Source organism: Talpa europaea (genome assembly GCF_964194135.1).
Source record: "Talpa europaea genome assembly, chromosome: 8".
Classification (NCBI taxonomy): domain Eukaryota; kingdom Metazoa; phylum Chordata; class Mammalia; order Eulipotyphla; family Talpidae; genus Talpa; species Talpa europaea.
Genome location: NC_140075.1, coordinates 40940020 through 40953752, shown reverse-complemented (window position 1 = coordinate 40953752; position 13733 = coordinate 40940020). Strand labels below are relative to the sequence as shown.

The 13733-nt window shown below is 43.3% G+C and overlaps 1 protein-coding gene across 1 annotated transcript in view; it reads left to right on the top strand.

Moving 5' to 3' along the window:
• Positions 1–414: 414 nt before the first annotated feature.
• MYO5A (myosin VA) overlaps positions 415–13733 on the top strand; it is a gene marked incomplete at both ends in the record, with an annotated part of 163295 nt that continues 149976 nt past the window's right edge. Inside the window, one exon of the mRNA XM_084240160.1 lies at positions 415–441. Within this exon, the coding sequence (XP_084096286.1) occupies positions 415–441 (27 nt within the window). The remainder of the gene's footprint in view (positions 442–13733) is intronic.

The following is a 13733-nucleotide window of genomic DNA, read 5'->3' as shown; positions in this document are numbered from 1 at the left end:
GGCCCGGGCGCGGGCGCGGGAGGATGCTCGAGGCCCGCCGCCCAAGGGGGGCCGCGTGCCCCCGAGCGCGCGCGGAGCAGCCGCGGTGGCACCGGTGCGCGCAGCCTCCTCCCGCTCCCACAATGCACAGGGCGGCGGCGGCGGCAGCATCGCGGGGCGCCGAGGGGGCTGCGGCAGCGACCCCGAGCCCCCGGGGCACGCGGAGCGCGCGCCTGCTCGCCGCCGGCCGGGCGCGGATGGCGAGGACCCCGCGCGCCGCCCGCGCATAGCCGCCCCGCCCGGCCCCGCCCCGCCCGGGCGCCCCGCCCTGCTCCTGCCGGCGGCTGCCCGGGCGCTGCTTCGTCGACGCGGGCGGCCCCAGGCTTGGTGCGGCCTCCGCAGAGGCGGGGGGCGTCGGCACCGCGGGGCCCCGCCATGGCCGCGTCGGAGCTCTACACAAAGGTAACGCGCCCCGCGGGCCGCGCCCTGGGGAGGGGGACGCGCGGCCGCAGCTGCCACGCTGGGGGCTGGTTGGGGCGCCCGGCCCGCGCACCTCCTTCCCCAGCATTGCACAAGCCCGGCCCTGCCCGCGCAGAAGCGCCTTCCTCTTTCGGGCGGTGATGAGCAGGGCGCGCGGGGAGGCCTGTCTGGCTCCCCGGTCTCGGGGCTGGGAGCTGAGGGGGCTTCTGAGTGGAGTGGGGGGTCCGTGTGGATTTAATAGGGCGCGTGTGGGTCAGCACCGGGCAGCCCTCCGGCTTGATGCAGGAATAGTGGCTGTGGGAGATGCTTGATCTGGCAGAGGATGGTCGGTCCCTCCCTTGGGGACACGCGTTCAAATAACGTCTGGCGTTGCTATGCGGTCAGCCAGCCTTGCTGGGAATTGTTTGGAGCCCTGCAGATGGTCGCCAGTGGATTTTTACCCTCAGCTGGGGGTTTCAGATGGCTGCCCCGGGTCGGGGGGAAGCCCTAGGGAAGGAAGATGCGGCTGAATAAATGCGAGCTGATTCCTGGGCCGGGATGGACGTTACTCGTTTGTCACTGGGAGTCGGCAGCCCGCTCGCGTGGAATCCCTGTGAGGCTTGTTAGGCTCCATGTCATCACCATCCGCTGGGGCGAGCCTTTTCCTTTAACTGATGGGTAGTGGCAGCCTTTGCTTTCTTATGCTGACTCCAGGATTCTCCGGGTCTGGCAACCTCTGGATGGCTTATTTTGGAGAACTGCTCCTTTGAAGACTGTTCTGAACATTTATCTTGGGCATTTTGTGGTGCCCTTTGTCAATATGTATAGTCATGGCATTTTATACGGTAATTCATGTGTAGTTAGGTGTTTTGCCAGCTATTTATTACTTCTAATTCTAGTTAACAGAATAGCCTTAACTTTTCAAGTTTGCTTTGCAGCAGAATCTCCCTTTAGGGTCCTAGAATCTGCTTTTCAAGGGGACCCAACTAAGGCCAGAGCCAAAAATGCAGCAGTGTTCTCGAGGAGAGTCCCAGGCCTTTTCACTTGTGACCTTGGGCAAATCACTTAGCTTCAGTTTCCTCACTTGGAAAGGGAGTTCATGACATCCACCCTGACTCTCTTACTAGGCTGTTGTGAGAATCAAACTTAATAATAGATGTGGGGCAGAAGTTTTTTGTGACTGGTGAATTTCTTTGAACATATGTGAAGTATATGGTTAATTTCATCAACCTGAAATGAGTAATTTGTATCAAACATTCTCTGGAACCACTTTTTTCCAGCCCCAGATTCAAGATTGCAGAATTAGAACTTCTTTCTAACCCTGGTGTTTTCTTTAGGCATTGTAGATTTCTGATGATTGAATGCAATTGAAAACTGATTCAAAGTTACTTTGTTAGCAGACATTTATACGGTGCTAAGGAGGTGCCAGGTAGTGTTCTAATTGCTTTACAAATATTAATTTATTTAACCTTCACAATAAACATATGAGCTAGATACTTAGAAATATCAACCATTTTTTCACATGAAGAGATACTGTCTGTAAACATTCCTTCGTTACTTCATAAAACCCCTGCTCTTCACTGTGGTAATGAGTCCACTCTTGAGCTGCATAATTGTAGCACACTTAACGAGAGGCTGATTGGATAATAAATTGCTCCTAGATTCTGGATCTACTGTTTCCTCCAAGATAATTTATCTGAAAAAACATACTGTGATTTTGAAACTGTAACGTTTTGAGCTTTGGCCATAGCTTCATGACAATCTGTTTAAAAATTCACCTTCTAGTCATTGTAAAGACAGACTAGTTTAGACATCCATACTAAAGTTGAGTTTACACTGCCTTCTGCTAAATACATTTATGCCTTAGATAATTTGGTCTCTTGGCTCTTTGTTGGTTAACTCTTTTTGTGAATGAACCTTAGCTTAATGGCAGGCAAAAATATTTATTGAGCATGCTGGGTTCCAGGTACTCTGCTTAATGTTGAGAGTTTCTAACAATGAACAAAACAATCTTTCCTCTCAAAGAACTCAGTCTGCTGCTTATATTTTTTACCCATTTTGAATCTCCAAGGGCATAAATAACCAGCTTTTAATAACCAGCAGGCAGGCAGTTGGTTTGGCTTTTATTAGTAGAAGTTAGGGGAAGGGGTTGCAATATGGGGAAGGTTGGGATGATTTTGGAGACAAAAGTTTAGGCATTGATTATTAGAGGGAGAGGGAAATCATATCAGTGGATAAAAACAAGACTTTTTTTCTTTGCAGAGGATTATAGAGAAGGAAGTTCTGGGATAGATTACAAGGAAAGATGTATTACTGACATGCCATAATTATGGTTTTCAATGTAGTGGTTAAATCTGAAAAGTGCCCTTTTAAAAAATGTTACTCAGAGCTTAAAGGCAAATTTTGATGTGTGATACAGATCAGCTCACATTAAGATGAAAGGCAAGAGATCTTTGAGTTTACTCTTTTCATCTAAAATTATAATAGTTTTGGGCCTCCCTGGTGGCACAAGGGGTTAAGTCTCAGCACTATGAAGCTATTGGCAGCCACTGCAGCAGGAGTTCAATTCCAGGCAGGGAGCAACCCACATGGCGCAGCAGACTGCTCTCCCCTCAGCAGTGTATTTCAGTAGATCTGCCTGTTCTGCTCCCCACTCTGTCTCTGGTGAATCCTCTCCCCCCTTTCCCCCCAGCCCCACACCTCTGGCCTTGTATGCATAAATAAGTAAAATAAATCTTTAAAAAAAATAAAATTAGAATAGTTTTGTCATAGCAATTTTATAAGGGTTTCCATTTTATAATTGTTTTCCTTCAGTATAAACATTTTAAGCGAATTGCTAAGTTCCTAGGAGATATGATTTCTGGAAACTAACATTTTGGTTAAATCATGTGAGTTGATTTTTAAAATAACAGCTCTATTGAGACATAATTCACAGTCAATACAATCCACCAACTTAAAGGGTACATTTCAGTGGTTTTTCATATACTCACAGAGTTGTATGTTGATTTGTTTTTAGATTCACCTGGGTTGTTTCCAAAATAATTGAAAGTGTCTGTGATATTTCATTGCTTCTGATTTTGAAAATATTTGCTAGTCTTGACTTGCCAGTGGATAGCTGAATCATAACATCACCCATAGATGCCTTTAGCAACTTCAAAGAATTCAGCATTTGTGGAGCAGGTTTTATTAATTAGAACTATACGAATCACCGGCAGCAATAAAATGGCATGCTAGTCCTCACACGAGGTTCCCAGACAGCATGGATGGCACCATAAAAACTATAGAATGGTCAGGATTACCTGTAGTTGTTAATTAGGAATCCCCAGGGTGTGTGTCAGGATGCTGACTTTTGTAACAGTACCAGAGGATTTAAAAATCCCTGCTTGAGAGGCCATGTAGGCTCATAGAAGAAACAGCTGTTTCGGTCAGTAGATTATCTATAACCTTCCTTTCTCACCCTGGTCCCTCATACCCACAGAAACCACATGGCCTAGATTTTTTTTCTGGCGTAGTTCTAGTTTTATATTCCATGTCACTCCTTTAAACCATCAGTTCTGAAATGCTAACATTTTGGTGTCAAAATTATATTTCACAGACTGTTTCCAACACCTTAAAGCAGGACTGAAATCTTGTCGCTGGTCATGTGCCTTAATTTGGGGGGCGGCCGGGGACCGAACCCGCACTGCAGAGGCTGTGGGCAGCCTCGCAGCCCAGTGCTCAACCTCTGTGCCACTGGGGGAGGCCCTCTCTGGCCCTTTTAAGGGCACTGCTGTCTCCTCGTCCCTAAGGTTGGAAGCAGCAGCATCTCTTTTTGTGATCCTCAGATTCTACTTCTTTTCCAATTTTAGTTTTACCTGACCTTCAGCAGACAGGTCTCTATTTTAATGACCTGTATACATTTCTATCTTACTGTAGTCATTTGTGTATGTCTGCAACTCCTACAGTAGTGAAAGCCCCCCGAGATGTGGGTAAGGTTTTGTTTACCTCTGGTAAAGCCTGGCATAATGTCTTATATGTGGCAGGTGATCATTAAGTATGTGCTGAATGAATGAAAGAATACTTAAACAGGAGAGAGAGAGAGACTGAAAATAATGGTTTGGGATGATTAGTCCACTTGTTGTAATAAAGGGTATAATGAAGTCGTTAAGCAAGTAAGCACATTTTTAGGCATGTTGAACTAAGATGAGTAATAGAGTGGAGAGCTGGGAGTCAGGGAGACCAAGGAAACTTGCAGAACACAAAATTGATGGAGGTCAGGTAGACTGTGACTCAGGCTGAGCTGTGGGAAGGGGACAAATCTGAGACAGGGCTCTGTGCTGACTTAGATGTATAATGGGAAAAGGAGGGAATGGTATAAGATGATGCCAAGAGCACCAGCTTCGGAAACTGGAATTTAATTACCATTACATCATACATTTTTGCTGACTCTGTGGAACTTGAAAGCTACTCTTTAGACTGCTTGAGCAAAACAGAACACTTAGGATTTTGAAATTTGTCCTCAAATTTGTCACTGTCTCTTGAAGTATGAAAGGCTTATGTGTGGCCCACTGGCTAGAAGATGACAAAGAGGTTCTAATTCTAACGAGAGTTGCTACTGCCAGATAAGCAGGTTAAATCTTCCTGGTTGCTTTTAGCTCTAAACTAGGGGATCACTGAAGGAAGGTCTGTGATTAGGGTTCCAGGAATTTAACGACAGCCACCAAAGGGCCACCCCTTTGGTACTCTCACTTTTCTGTAGGAAAGTGTGGGAGAGGATTGATGAGCCCTCTTAAATTAAGGTCTTATCTCAGAAGGTAATTTAGCTTCTGTTTTTTGTTTTATGATGAATTTTGCCTACACTGGGGAACCTATGAGCACTTGGCCCAGTGGAGGATAGCTCCTAGGCCCTAGGAAAAATCACTATGTGGGCAACCCCTCTCCTCCCACTCCACTGCAACAGCTGTGTGCTCTTCCCCAAGGTGGTCTTCCCAGACATTGCCATTTGTCTGCCTTGGCAAATTCCTCCCTCTTTTCCCCTGCAGCTTCTGCCTCTCTCTCTGTTCTCTAATCTATTTTATTGAGGTATAATTTTCATCTAATAAAATTCATTTTAAGTGTAGAGTTTAATGAGTTTTGACAAATATAGTCTGACTCGTAACCACTACCACAAACAAGAGAAAGAGCCTTTCCTGCTCTCTCAGAAGTTCCCTTAGCTCCTGCTCTCCCTCAGCTTCCTCAAAGAGGACTGCTGCGCTTGCCCTTCATGGCAGCAGGAAGAGTTGTTTGCGTGTTTTAAATAAATGAGTGTTAAAAAAAAAAAATGTGTGTTATGGTTGCACCTGAGCCCAATCCATAGAGACACTTCACACAGAGGCCTGCCTTTGGGTGTCACTCCTGTGGAGTTTCACAACTTCCTGTGGAGAGGAGGTGCAAGCAGGTAGAAAAGGAGGTTAGCTGTGATATTTAATCTTTCCTTCACACACTTACCACTTTAATGAATGATGTCAGACTTTGAGTCCTTAGGCCCCTGGGTCCTTAGTGTGCGTAAATGGCCTGTCAGCAGTTTTACCTTTCACAGCTCCCTCCCCCATCAAATTTGTTCATGATGACTGGTCTTCTGCCTAACCACCTTCCTGGCTGCCTCACCTCTCTGTCATTTTCAGTTTCTTTTCTACGTCCTTCTAGGTTGGAAATCGTAACCAGCAGCCATTAGTACTAGACATTTCCTTGTACGGGGCCTCCCTGGTGGCCTAGGCTTTCAGTCTCAGCCTTCTCACCACAGGGCCTGAGTTCCATCCCCAGCTGGGGAGCTAACCCACACCTGGCGCAGCAGACTTCTGTCTTGCCCATTGCTCTCCTTAGCAGAGTATTTCAGTAGATCTGCTTGTTCTGCTCCCCACTCTGTCTCTGGGGAATCCTCTAGCCTCCTCCACCCTAACCAACCTCTGGCCTACACCCCAGCTCTTCTATGAAAAAAAAAAAAATTTCCTTGTACAACAAAGACTTTTTAACCTATTATGTTTAATTATGTTTTGATTTCAAAATAATGACTCCAAACTTGATTGAAATCAAGAGGGAAATGTGGGCCTCCTTGGGCAAGGGAGCAACCCACCCACACGGCACAGCAGACCTCTCCTGACTCGCCGGGTGCCCCCCTCAGCAGTGTACCTCGGTCAGTCTGCTTATTCTGTTCCCCACTCTGTCTCTGGTGAATCCTCTCACCCCACCCCCTCCCGCATCTCTGGCCTGTACCCTAGCTCTTGTATGCATAAATAAATAAGTCTTTTTTTTTAAAAAAAGAGGGAAATGTGTTATCCACCCCTAAGTATGCGTGAGACTCATCTATACCTCCTTTGGCCTGTAGCCAAAAAATGTGAGCAAAATAATGCTGGCCTAGAGGGAGACCAGACACAAAAAAAGACAAGCTTATCTTTCCTTGGTCATTCATACAAAAGACCTTCATTGTCCTGGTCAGGAATCCTATGTGTGTAGGTGGGGGGTCTACCTCTTGAGAAATACCTGCTGAGGCTAGAAGAATTTCAGGTAGGAGAAATAAAATGCCCAGGATGGTGAAGAGGCCAGACAGATTAAAAGGGTAAAACTCTAGAAAGATACAGGTGAACTGGGAAAATGAAGAAACTTAACATCAAGAATAGTTAAGTTTGTAAGATGAAATCTCAACTTAGTAGGGTTGTTACGTTTTGAAATAAATAAATGAATAATAAATGTCATCTAAAGTCTTTTTCTTGAAACATAGATTTTACATTTCTCAATTTCATTACCTCAAGTTATGGTATTTGCTAAAACAGTCTGGATAATTACTGGATGATAATCTAACACATCTACTTTGCAGACCTTTCTTTGACAGTGTTAAAAAAAAATGGTTACTAGTTAGAAATATTTTAGTTGGAAATAATAGAAATCCAAATCATAGTCAAGAAGTATTTTGTTTGCTTATGTGACTTGAAGCCCAGGCATGGCTGGATTCAAGGCTATGATGTGACCTGTGGGGCTCTCTGTCTGTGCTGGGCTGTGCTGATGCTGTGCTGATGCTGGTTTCATCTTCAGGACAGCTTTTCTTTTTTTATAAAGATTTTATTTATGTATGCATACAAGAACTGGGGTCCAGGCCAGCATTGTGGGGGTGGTGAGAGGATTCACCAGAGACAGAGTGGGGAGCAGAACAGGCAGATCTACTAAAATAAACCGCTGAGGGGAGCAGCAGGCAAGACAGGAGAGGTCTGCTGCAGTATGTGGGTAGCTCCCTGGCCAGATGGAACTCATGCAGCTGCTGATACCTTAATAGCGCTGGACTTTAACTAAACCCTGTGACACCAGGGAGGCCCAGGGCAGCTCTTTTCTGAGTAAAAGGATGGTCAATGGCAACTGCAGCTGTGTGATCTTCTAGCTCTAGGCCTGGAGGAGGAATCTGGTGGAAGAATTCTGATGCCCTTGCCTGGTGGTCATGTGCCCTCTCCTTTCGCTCTGCTGTGTAGGTGCTAGGAGAGGAATGCAATGGGTAGCCACACATACTCGCCCCAGAGGCTGGGGTCCTGGGCTTGGTGACTAGGGGCATGGTGACTGATAGACTCAGATCTGGTGGGGTGCCAGAGGGCTGCACCTCATTCAGAAGAAATAGTGCCATGTCAACAAAACAAAATCCTCAGTGGTTATCCACTGTGAATAAGTTATCAAAAATGATGCAGTAATTGATTTCTGCCTCTTTTTTTGATCTTTGAATAGAAGAATGAATTAGTTTTGCATGATGTTGGATAACTTTCTGTGGACTATGGTGATGGTACATGGGTGAATTGGTGGTGGAAATTCTACGGGGACTACACCTGATAAAAGAAAGCAAACGTTGTAAAAAAAATGACAATGATGTAAAATATATATAAATAAATAATTTAAAAATTGCCACAGAAAATCCAAACACACACATGTTACAAAAAGCATATCAGGGATGAAAGATTTGAAAAGTGTTTTTCATTCAGTCTTAATTAGGTGCCAGTGAACCCAGTGATTTCTTCATATCTCTTTCTGCTGTGTTTCCTAGCAATTTATTTCCCCTATTTTCTTCATATTCTTGCTTACTTATGTATTCTTTTCCCCATTTTTACCAAGAGATAATTTGGAAAATTTCTTCTTCTCTGACTGTCTGAATCCATCAGCTTTTACCTTACACTCTGTGACCACTTCTCTCTCCTCCTGCTACTCTGTTTCATTACCTAGTGCTCTGTTGTGCTTTGCTTTATTGATGTGTGAGCGCGCGAGCACACACACACACACACACACACACACCCCAGCTCTAAAATGGAATAAGAGAAATTGTTATCAAATGAATTGTTATTTAGTAACTTAGATTGAAGAGGGCACTTCACTTCCTTAAATCCACATAGCTTTGCTTTGTTGCCACTCCCTAAAACTGACATCACAACAGGAAGTAATTTTTCATAAGTTTACATAAATCAGTTTTTGCGTAGATGAGTATAAATGTGTTTTAAACAATTAAATGCTTTTGTTATAGACCTTTTTAAGACGAGTTAGAACTTGGTGTTTCAGCTTACTGCAGTACATACAATAAGATGGCCAGCTATTCCTTTAAAGATATGCTCTCACTCTAAAACATTTTTATAGTAGTATTTAAATTTATTTATTTATATATTTAAAAAAAAGATTTATTTATTTATTTATACAAGCAGTGGGTACAGTCAGAAGCGTGGGAGGGTGAGAGAATTCACCAGAGCCAGAGCAGGGAGCAGAACAGGCAGAAGGACCGAAGTACACTGCTGAGGGGAGCAGCGGGTGCGGCAGGAGAGGTCTGCGCGCCATGGCTGGGGATCGAACCGGTGCAGCAGAGGCTGCGGGCAGCTTCGCAGCCCAGTGCTCAACCGCTGAGCCACCAGAGAGGCCCAGTAGTACTTAAATTTATATGTAGGACTGGTCTCTATAAATTCAAGCAGAGAAAAATGTTAATTCTAGGTTGACAAACATCATGCACAGCTTGGAAGCAGAACCCAAGGAAATGTTTTCCTTAATACCAGGAATGTGTATCTTAATAAGGAATTTGGGTCAAAACCTATATTAAACTTTCATCTATTCAGAATTTATATATTTTTATCAATTTTAGAAATGAAATGTTAAACTGATTACATCTGATATTGTATTTGAATACCAATTTTTCTGTTTGTACTCTTTATCCTAGTCCTCCATCATTGACGATGGTAGGCTAGATAATTCTTCTTTGGGGGAGGGGTTCTTTTTTTTTGTGGGATGTTTAAATTCATGACTTTTATTTGCTAGATCCATTAGCACCTTCACCCCTGGTTATGATAGCCAATAAATATTGTCTGTAGTCATTGTCAAATGTTATGGGGAGGGAGATGGATTTGTCAAAAATCCACCTATAGATGGTTCAATCCATAGAACCTCCATCATAGACCTTTAAACTTAGATTGGGGAGGAAAAAGTGGGAAAGAATTAAAAACAAAAATGGGTTAATTGAAAAAGTTTTTAATGAAGTGTACTTTTCAATGCTATATTTTTTTCTGCATTTAAAAAAGAAACATTGTAGGGCCTCCCTGGTGGTGCAAGGGATTAAAATGCAATCTGTGAAGCTATTACCAGCCACTGAAGCACGAGTTCCATCCCGGGCCAGGGAGCTACCCTCATGTTGCTGCAGACCTCTCCTGATTCACCTGCTGCTGACCTCAGCAGTCTATTTCAGTCAATCAGCCTGTTCTCTTCCCCACTCTGTCTCTGGTGAATTCTCTCACCCCCCACCCCGGCCTATACCCCAGTTTTTATATGCATAAATAATCTTAAAAATGAAAAAGAAACATTGTAGATAATTTGCAAAGCACAGAAACTTATAAGAAGATAATGAAAATAAATTATAACACCCATAGTTAATCATTGTCAGCTATTGATTTACTTCTTTAAGTCTTTTCTATATTCATAAGCATAACGTTTATGATTTCTTAATATGTACTGTGAGAGATTTTATATTATTAAATATTCATTGAGAGTGTTTTTAATGGCTACATAATGCTCCATTATTTGGATGTACCATAATTTATTTACTGCTGGACATTTCACAATAATAAGAAATGTACTTTAATGAGAATCTTTAATGTACTTTAATGATAACTTATTATATGTATATGTCTTTTCTTGAATTAGTCAATTTTAGATTCCAAGTCTCCCTGGCAAGGGTTGACATTTATATTTATTAGATTATGGTGTTCACATTTATTTCATTCTAAAAATAGCACTTATTATGTACATTGCCTCATGACTAGGATGACCGGATGTCTCAGTTGTGCAAGATGCTTTCTGCCATTCAGTGCTTTGATTCTCTTTTGAGAAATCCTCTTTGAGTAGAAATATAAAAATTTCTTAAAAATATATAACCTTTTGGAAATCTAAACTCTTTCCTTTTTCTGATTATTTTTATCATTGTAACTTTTATTCATTATTTCTCCTTCACTTTGGGCTATAGAAAAGTTGAATTGGAAACAATCTTTATTGTTTTTAAAAAATTTTATTTTCTTACATCACTATTCATTTTTGTACAGTAATTGGTTTTTTCCCTCAGGTGTAGACCCTATAGTTCTCCACCACCGTAGCACCCGTGATCCACTGCCACAGTCCCTTGTGCTCTTCCCCCCTCCTGTTTTGAACCCTCTTCATCCCCCTGCTTTGCTGTATGCCTCAGATCTGTGGTCAGTTTGCAGGCTTTGCTTTTAGACCTTTTGTTTGGTTTCTCTATATTCCATGTATAAATGAAACGATCCTATATTTCTCTTTTTCCTTCTCACTTATTTCATTTAGCATAATCCCTTCCAGCTCCATCCATGTTGTTGCAAATGGCTTGAGTTTATCTTTTTTTGGGTAGCTAAGTAGTATTGCATTGTGTGTATTTACCACATCTTCTACACCCAATTATCTTTTCTGGGACATTTAGGCTGTTTCCATATGTTGGCTATTGTAAATAGTGCTGCAACAAAAATGGGAGTTCATGGGCCTCCCCGGTGGCGCAGCGGTTGAGTGCTGGGTTGCGAAGCTGCCAGCAGCCTCTGCAACGCCAGTTCCATCCCCGGCTGCTCCCTGGCCACCGGGCGAGGGTCCCACATGGCGCACAGACCTCTCCTGCCGCCCACTGCTCCCCTCAGCAGTGTACTTCGGTCCTTCTGCCTGCTCTGCTCCCCGCTCTGGCTCTGGTGAATTCGCTCACCCTCCCGCGCCTCTGAATGTACCCAGTGCTTGTATAAATAAAATAAAATAAATCTTAAAAAAAAAAAGAAGAAAAAAAATAGGAGTTCATGTTTCCTTTCGAATTAGTGTTTTTGTGTTCTTTGGGTAGATTCCTAAGAGTTGAATTGCTTCAATATTGAGTAGATTATTTTCAGAGCTATGAGGAACCTCCATATAGCTTGAAATGGAAAGAATTTTTAAAAGAGCAAAAATAATCATGAAGGCACCATCCCAAGAGTACAAGCAGTACAAATTTTGCTTGAAACTTATCTGGTAATATTATTGATGTTGTGGGCCAGGGTCTAGGTTAGCTTCGCATGGATTGTGGAAGAATCTACAGAGACTGAGAGGTTAGAAGTAAAGCAGTTTATTGAAAGTACTTTCCAAGGGAGGAAAGAGCAGAAGACAGTGACTCTGCAAAGTGACAATGGCTGGAATTTAGCTTTTAGTTTTAATTTACTTTGCCTTGTGGCTTCTTTTTGCTCACTTAGCAAGTCCTGGGTTAGCAAGTGCTGGCTGTATCCTGTTCTCTGCAGATGGTTAGGGTGTTGATGGTGCTGATGGGGGCCGCTGTGGCATAGAAAACACTGCCAGTGGTTGGAATGTTAATGGGGGTGCCAGCCCAGGACCCAATTTAATTCTAAAATTTAACCTCATCAGTAATCATTTCATGGTAGGTGACATGTCCTCCTAACTGGGACAACCTCCCATTTGTCTGCAGTGGACAGAGGACGAGTGTGCCTTGAGTTGGGAGTTGAGAACTTGAGAGTTCCTCATTATCATTACTTGCTTTAAACTAGTTAGAATGGTGCGAAATATACCAAGTGCTAAAGGTAGCACCCTTGAACAGAATCTTCACAGCACTCGGGTGGCCTTTTGAGGTTTGGGAGACTTGCAGGTCATTGCTGTGTGCAGCAGCCCTCTTTAAGGAGATGTGTCATAGTGGTAGTTGTAAATGTGGTTGATTGTGTGGAAACTTAGATATTGAAGGCATAGGACACTGAGTGAAACCTTAGCATCCTTTGAAATTTCTTTGTTTTTCCTCCTTCCCTAAAACATTAGTTTCTACTTTATTTAGTTGTCATTTGTTTTCCTTTAAAAAGTATGAGTTGCATAAATATGTATCTAGAGCAATTTATCAAGTAATAATAGTTAATATTTACTGAGGCCTTACTGTAGACCATGCATTATCCTGAGGTCTTTGTTACAATGCTTTCCCTTCCTTGGCTCCCACCTTTCGCAGAACTGAAAGAGAGGCAGTGCATCATAGCAGCCAAGGGTATGGACCCAATACCTATAGCTTGAATTCTGGTTTGAATACAGGTTGCACTGTTCACTTTCTTGTGACCTTGACCTTAACTTCTCTGTGTTTCAATTTCTTCATCTTTATCCCTACCTTTATGGGGCTAATAATACATACCTTATATGATTTTAATAATAACTGTTTAATATATTTAACAATGCTTAGAATAGTGACTGCTACTGGAAGCAGGTATAAATGTTAGTGGTGGGCCTCCCTGGTGACACAGGTGGTTGAGCGCAGCACTGTGAAGCTGTCTGCAGCCTCTGCAGCTCGGGTTCAATCCCAGCTGGCCAGGGAGATACCCACATGGCATAGCAGACCTCTCCTGTCTCACCCGCTGCTCCCCTCAGTCTGCCTGTTCTGATCCCCACTCTGTCTCTGGTAAATCCTTTCACCCTCCCACACTTCTGGCCTGTTCCCCAGTTCTTGTATGCATAAATAAATAAATCTTAAAAAAATGTTAGCTGTGACTATTGCCATTGTGGTTGTAGCTATTGTTCTCCTGTCTCTCTGGCTGCTTTCATAAGCTCACTTACCTCCTATTGCTCCTTAGGTACTGGGTCTTGGTGCTCATAGGTTCTGTCGACCTACATTCACTCCCATTGTGGCCCAAGATTCAGGCCCCAAACTTGTGCTGATGACCTCCAAACCTCTGTTGCCAGCCTGTTTACTCTCCCTACATATCTAGATCCATATAAACTGCTGCCTTATTGACTTCTTCACCGGCACCTAAAACCTGGCACATTCAAAACGGAAT